The sequence below is a fragment of the Pollicipes pollicipes genome, unplaced genomic scaffold (assembly GCF_011947565.3).
Source record: "Pollicipes pollicipes isolate AB1234 unplaced genomic scaffold, Ppol_2.1 Scaffold_954;HRSCAF=1104_pilon_pilon_pilon, whole genome shotgun sequence".
Classification (NCBI taxonomy): Eukaryota; Metazoa; Arthropoda; class Thecostraca; order Pollicipedomorpha; family Pollicipedidae; genus Pollicipes; species Pollicipes pollicipes.
This window is the reverse complement of record NW_023597097.1, coordinates 30,001-37,057: the sequence shown is the minus strand read 5'-3', so window position 1 is coordinate 37,057 and position 7,057 is coordinate 30,001. Positions and strand designations below refer to the sequence as shown.

General features: G+C 56.0%; 1 protein-coding gene across 1 annotated transcript in view; it reads right to left on the bottom strand.

Annotated features, from left to right (window-relative positions):
* Nucleotides 1-1,515: 1,515 nt before the first annotated feature.
* The window catches only part of LOC119114528 (uncharacterized), a 16,988-nt gene continuing 11,446 nt past the window's right edge, over nt 1,516-7,057 (bottom strand). The window contains exons 15-16 of the mRNA XM_037238629.1: nt 3,138-3,350; nt 1,516-2,226 (exon numbers count right to left, since the gene is read on the bottom strand). Coding sequence (XP_037094524.1) covers nt 2,153-2,226; nt 3,138-3,350 — 287 coding nt within the window. The 3' untranslated portion in view covers nt 1,516-2,152. The remainder of the gene's footprint in view (nt 2,227-3,137; nt 3,351-7,057) is intronic.

Below are 7,057 nucleotides of genomic sequence, written 5' to 3'. Positions count from 1 at the left end.
GAGAGAGAGAGAGAGAGAGGAGAGAGAGAGAGAGAGAGATAGAGAGAGAGAGAGAGAGAGAGAGAGGGGAGAGAGAGAGAGAGAGAGATATATATATATATATGTATATATATATGGATATACACAAACCCAGCTCACGTCAGTGCGTGCAGAGCAGGCTCATGTCATGGTGAGTTCGTGTGATGAGATCAAATGAAATGTGACAGGATGCGATGCTGGGATACCACGGAGAGTACAGGAAACCCCGGCGACGGTGCCGAATGTGCACGAACCTCGATGCCTCTCCAGTCTTCATTCAAACAGGTAGATGGAGCATACGAAGCGCACTCATACCGCATGTTATAGTATGTGGCGGGTAAGTTTAACCTAGCCTGCTATAACGAGCTAGATAAAGTTTTCACTGACAGCTGGCGGTCGAAGTCAGCCGGCTGTCTTTGAAGCGTTGAAATTTGCCATCCCCGTTAGCCCAGTTGTTGAGAGACCGGCCCATTTGCTCAGTGTGTGAGCTCAGAAATGTGAGTTTGCGTTGGAAATGCCATGCTCATGTCACTCATCTATAACAAGATCATTAGATAATTCATCAAAAGGCTCAGCTGGTCACCCACCAGATGGTGACCGTTTCGTCGTTTTTCATGGCAACTGGTTGGGCTTGTACCGAAAGATTGTTTGACCTCAGGTCATGGAAATTGTTGCGTACTCAAATCATTCGCCTTTGGCATCTCCTTTTCAGGTAGCTTTCTGTTCATGCTACACCAAATTTGCGAATCTTTCACTTAAGTGCTTGCTCCATCAGCCACGAGCATGCGGTGGTGCATTCTACTGCGCACAATACACTGGCTCGTAGCGTTACAGCAGAATACAAGGTTTAGAATGACGTCATTGCGACTGTTCGAATTGCGGTAGGGCTAGAAGGCGCCTTTTGGATTATTTCTTAGAGAGAGGTGCCTTCGGAATTTCGGATCTTTTCTTTGATTCAGGGCAAATGCAGTTAAAAAATATGTTCAAAACCCGACAAAACATTCGCACTGGAAATTCTCTGCAGTTGTCGGTTCCTTCCAAAACCATTCTCAACCAAAGTCACTCTTGCCAAATCCTCTCAAATTTCTTTTTAAAAACTTCGGTGACTTAAGGTTGACCAGGCGGTGATCTATGCTGCCTGTTATCCGTGTTTGCAGGTCAGGACGTGGCCGGCCAGGACGCGGCCATGTGTGAACATGGCGCTGAAGGCCGGCTGGGCAGACGGTCCAGACTGAAGCCCCCTCCGTGAGGTGCCGGACAGCGCCCGGGAAACAACAGGGGAGGGTCTGGCTGGCAGTCCCGGGCCACACCATCGCCAAGCACCGCACCGACTCCACCGCGCTGGCCGTGCTCCACTTGCCATCAGCCGGGTAATGACCATTGCCGTCATTTGCGTACTGCGGTGCTGCAACCACTCTCCGCGTGCATACCACCCATGCGCGACCCTGCTCGCAATTCCAGACAATCTCGCCACAGGGTTTGGGAACAAAATGCTGCTTACTGAGATGACAACATTTATTAAGATTTATTTTCCAACAAAAAAAAATCGATAAATGTCAGTAAGGCACTGGTTTTGTCATCCTTCCCGGAGATTCTTGTTTGGGGCAGAAGACGCGGTTGAAAGAAATCCTTATGCCTAGTGTGGACACCCTTTGCATGTGACATCAATGATGGATCTATGCAATGATAGCCTGCATGTAAGTGATGCACAACGCACCATTACTTCAGCGATGCACATGAAACACCAAACAGCTATTTTTGACGCCTCCCGCCGAGAACAGTTTTGACATCTCAGTCAGTACAATGCAACGTTTATGGCGCAAAACGGAACCGATCCGAACCGCGAACAAATGTTAAAAGCAACTGATACGTGGAGGCTACTAAACGAATCCCAGGCATGCCAATGGAGATCAATAAGGATATTGCACGTGGGTTGGTATTTTGCGGCGATGCGCGGGCGGTCGTGCCTAGCTTGTGACTCTCGAAGTTCACAGCACAGTACGGCGGCCAGGCGACAGGCGGGGCGAGCGCAGGCTCCATCCTCTCCAAGCTAGCGCACGTCCGCGGCGGTCCCCCGCGTTGCCGCGTCATATCCCGAAGCTGCTCAGGGGCCGGACATCTGGACGGCAGACTCCTAGTTGCCGCAGCACTTGCTCCACTTGACCAGGTAGGCGCTGGTGCCGGCCTTCTTCAGACCGTAGTAGTCGCCTGCGGACGGAGGGCGGTGACGTGAAGCGCCGGCAGTACGCGTCCTGCCCTGTGCGTGTGCGGACGGAGGGCGGTGACGTCAAGCGCCGGCGGTACGCGTCCTGCCCTGTGCGTGTGCGGATGGAGGGCGGTGACGTCAAGCGCCGGCAGTACGCGTCCTGCCCTGTGCGTGTGCGGACGGAGGGCGGTGACGTGAAGCGCCGGCGGTACGCGTCCTGCCCTGTGCGTGCCCGGCACCGCGGCGCACGTCGTACAGAGCCCGCTTACCACGGGCGGCACAGTTTCTCCGGGCCGCCATACAAGGAGCACGCAATCTGGCGCGCGCGTCGGACGGTGCAGTCTCTGAATTAATCATGAGTCAGGTCACAGCAGGCAGGCTATCAATATGGACAGCTGCGTCGCGCCACTTTCCCATTCAGAAGCACGCGGTTGGGCCGAGAGCTGTGCAGCGCCGCAGTGAGCTCACGGTAGTAGGAGTCGCACATTACCTGCCAGTTGCAACCTCCCCCGGAATATCGCAAACGCCTATCGGAGTGTTTAATGGCACCCACTTGCATTCAACGTCTTACCCGAAAGGGGCACAGCATGTGCACCAATTACATCCATTTACCTTTAAACCAATCTGCGGCATCATTAGACGACCACTAACATAATACAATTAAGCTTACCGCATCAAGTCATGGCTTAGAAGAGTACAACTCACATACCAATCCAGTTTTGTCTGCGGGCCGTCCCTGCTATTTGGACCTTGTAACGGCATAGTCCCACCACCGATTGCCGACAGTACAACCGCAGCGTACCACACCCTCACACCGTACCACAACGCACCACACCCTCACACCGCACCGCAGCGTACCACACCCTCACACCGCACCGGTGCCAGTACCGTCCGACCTCAGCCGACTCCGTACCTTCCCAGCCGCCCTGGTCGATGGGTACCGTGTCGGCGGCCGTGCTGCCCTTGACCACCATGACGGGGTCCAGGACGGCCGGCACGTCCGCAGCCCCGGCCACCTGCCAGTGCTCGCCGTCCGCCGAGTACAGCGTGGACGCGAACTTGCTGTCGTAGGCGTACATCTTGCCGGCAGCATGGCCGCGCAGCTCGCCGATGTATTTCGGCTGGGCTGCGGACAGGGGTACCCGGTGAGGCGGACGGCCGGTGTATTTCGGCTGGGCTGCGGACGGGGGTGCCCCGGTCAGGTGGACGGCCGGTGTATTTCGGCTGGGCTGCGGACAGGGGTACCCGGTGAGGCGGACGGCCGGTGTATTTCGGCTGGGCTGCGGACGGGGGTGCCCCGGTTAGGTGGACGGGCCGATGTATTTCGGCTGGGCTTGCGGACAGGGGTAACCCGGTGAGGCGGACGGCCGGTGTATTTCGGCTGGGCTGCGGACGGGGGTGCCCCGGTTAGGTGGACGGCCGATGTATTTCGGCTGGGCTGCGGACAGGGGTACCCGGTGAGGCGGACGGCCGGTGTATTTCGGCTGGGCTGCGGACGGGGGTGCCCCGGTCAGGTGGACGGCCGATGTATTTCGGCTGGGCTGCGGACGGGGGTGCCCCGGTCAGGCTGACAGCGGGCGGCTGGATAAACGGATCGTGGAACGAGGACCCACCTGGGGACAAGCGCCGTTTACGCCCCCCCCCCGCGTTAATCCTCGCTTTTCGGAAAGTTTATGGCGAAGAGTCATACCTTGTCCAGGCAATCACCCAACTGACTTTCCCCCGCCCGCCGCGAGTCAGGACCCAGAGTTGTCTCTGCGGAATAGGTGCCAGGGTCGAGCTGACTCGAATGGCGTCGGCTGTTGTCAAGCTCGTCCCACTCCCGCCTCTGCTCGCCAAGCAGCCGCACGATGACAGCCCTCCCCTCCCCTGACGTCGGCAAGACAGCGCCCCGAGACCGTCGCCCCGTGGCGCGGGCGTGACGCCCGACTAACGGCGGGAGGGGTGGGAGCGCCGTAAAGCGGGTGGGCGCAGTCGGCCCGTCCTGGGAGGGGTAGCCGCCGGCGGTTGCCAACAACACCAATGCCACACACGGGCCCCGGTCGTGACGGCGCACCAGGTCCAGGTATGCTGATGTCCGAGTGGCATTAGCATAAAACGGTCATTTGTTTGAGCGTGTCGGGAGGCTGGCCCGCGCCGACAACGTGCCTGTCAAACAGACGCAAACTCGCGACACGCGGAGCGTCTGATAAATGACGGTGACATTTAATAACGTCCGATATGGTTTTAAAACTTTTCGCATGTTCGTCTTAATGTGCTGATTGTTGAAAGGCATCATCAATATGCTCATTACACCATACACCTTCACAGACCCGTCAGCGCTAAATGACCTGTCCCTGTAATAATACACTCGATGCATCCATTGCATTGACAATGCAATAACAACACGCACATGGCTTGTTTACTCATACATGAAAGGCTCCAAGAGTGCTTTACTTTAACCTACCCAAAGGTCATGTGATACGCTGGCAATGAGATTCAAGGTGGCCAATGTCTTGTTTATGTCAAAAGAACCTCTAAAAGACCCTCAGGTGCAGTGTCTTAATGTCTTACATGGAGAACACGTCAGCGATGCTCAAGTCCGACATGCTGGCTACAAGGGCCACGAACACGCCTTCTGCAGAAGTGAGTCAGACAGCGGAGCCCCCGCTGAACCGACCCCATCTCGCTCGACAGTTTTCTAGACGCCGACGGCACAATCGCACCCCAAACCGAGTAAGATCACACGTCCACCAGCACCTGAGGCGTAGTGTCAGCCAGGCTGGCGCGGTCGACAGACGCCCGCTGACGAGTCCGTCAGGCCCCAGAGCGACGCTCCGGCGGCGGCCGGCGCAGCGTCCGACCGCCAGACGTCTGGCGACCTAGACCGACATCTGCCGAGCTCCGCGGCCCCATCCCCGGCGGGCTGCCGACCGGCCGGCAAGCACGTGACCAGCCGGGCCGCGGCGGCGCGGACACTGCTCTCACGGCCCGGTCACGAGTCGCCGGCGAGCACGTGACCAGCCCGGCCGCGGCGGCGCGGACGCTGCTCTCACGGCCCGGTCACGAGCCGCTCACCGAGACGCGCTCCCTCACCGCACGGGAAGATGCACGACAGGCTGCTTCAGCGCACCGTTCGATATAACCAGCATGCTTCATACGAGCTGGATGCAGGTTAGGTACATATCATCCGATGCCAGGCGACCGTTAAACAACGCGAGCCACGATTTGGAGCCAGCGGTCCAGGAACTAAGCCGCTACAACGGAATAGGATAAGCCATACCATGCCGATGATTAATAAGGCTGGCACATCTCGTGTACATATAAGGTAACGTTAATCGTCCTGACATCTTGCAGGAAGCCTGGATTTGGGCCCTAACCATGTATGGATGCGGTACAAACCCAAACCGTTCGGTAGGTACACATCGGACGAGCGCAGGACGTCCCGCGAGGTACACGATGTTTCGGCGCATCTCTGTGTACCTACAGTTAGCCCAACTCTGCCGACAGTGAGGTTCCAGCTAAGTATCAGGGCCGGCAGAAGGTAGATGATGCACACGTCTCACATCTGTAACGGCGCGACAAAACCACTGGACAGGAGGGAACGGCTGACCAGACCGACGCCGCCCCCCTAGCATAGTGAACCAGAGGTAGACTGTAACAGGAAAGTAGCCTCCATTCTTCACTACGGCATACGTCATAGGTCCCACGCCGTCACCTAGTGCTGGGCACTGGGCGAGGCTCGGCAGGGACTGGTCGAGTCGACAGACGTCCTTAGCGACGCCCCCTGTCCGCGCCCATCAGTGGTACACAACGGGTGCACCTGACGGTGCCGCTTCTGCATGCCTATCTTCCGCCGAGAGAGGAACACTCCTGAATGTGCCTTCACTAGTGTCACGGGCATCAGTCACAAGATGGCGAGCTTTATCTGAGGTTCCGAGTAGTTAACCCATGCCCGCAAGTCCCGATCCCCGGTATTTCTTCACAAAACATGGCTTGAACGGGCCGAAGTTGATGTTGTTACCCGTCTAATGATGTTCAGTTTAAGTTTGGCCGATTAGTGGCAATGCTTACATACATATATTTACATCATATATAATGTTCCTTGCCGGGAACCAAGTGCATTTGATGCAGTGTATCCGGCATGTAAGGCGACATGGAAGGCACAGACAACCCGTGGCAAGAACGGCGAGCTCTATAGAAACCAAAACACACCATGTTAACCAAACCCGTTGCTTCGTTAAAAACAAAAAGCAGCGTTGTTTCTCGAACATGTAATTCCAGGAGAACCTATGAGTATTTCGGGGCTCTGGACAGTTTGGTATATAAACATTCTAAATAAGCCGAGTGAAATTTAACTCATGTAAATAAAGCAAGCACCTTATCTGAATTCAGCAGTGCCGAGTCATACAGCCAGCACAACTGAGAATCTCAGGTAAATGTGACGGTGGCAGGTCCGGAACATTTTGGAAAAAAACGCGGACTTCAAAGCCCTCATTTGAATGACATTCATCAGGGTCCCAGCCGAGTGCACGTTTTACTTCACGCCCGAGCGGATACGCGGCCACAGGAAGCATGCCAGGCTTAAGTCGTGCATTAAGACTTAAGAACCGGCGTGGTCGCCAAATCTTTTGACAGCCTCATTGACAGCGGTGAGTCGGTGCTGCTCACTTGCGAATGGGATCAACCTGCGTTTCCAGTGAATTACAGGCCGTGACAGATACTGTGTGTGACGCGCTCAGTTTGAAAAGTCTACGTCATCGCGAAAGAGACGAATGGTTCCACTGAGACACCGCAACGTAAATCATTGGCAGTGGCACAGGTTTTACTTCGTGCGTACCTAAGCCGTCCTCA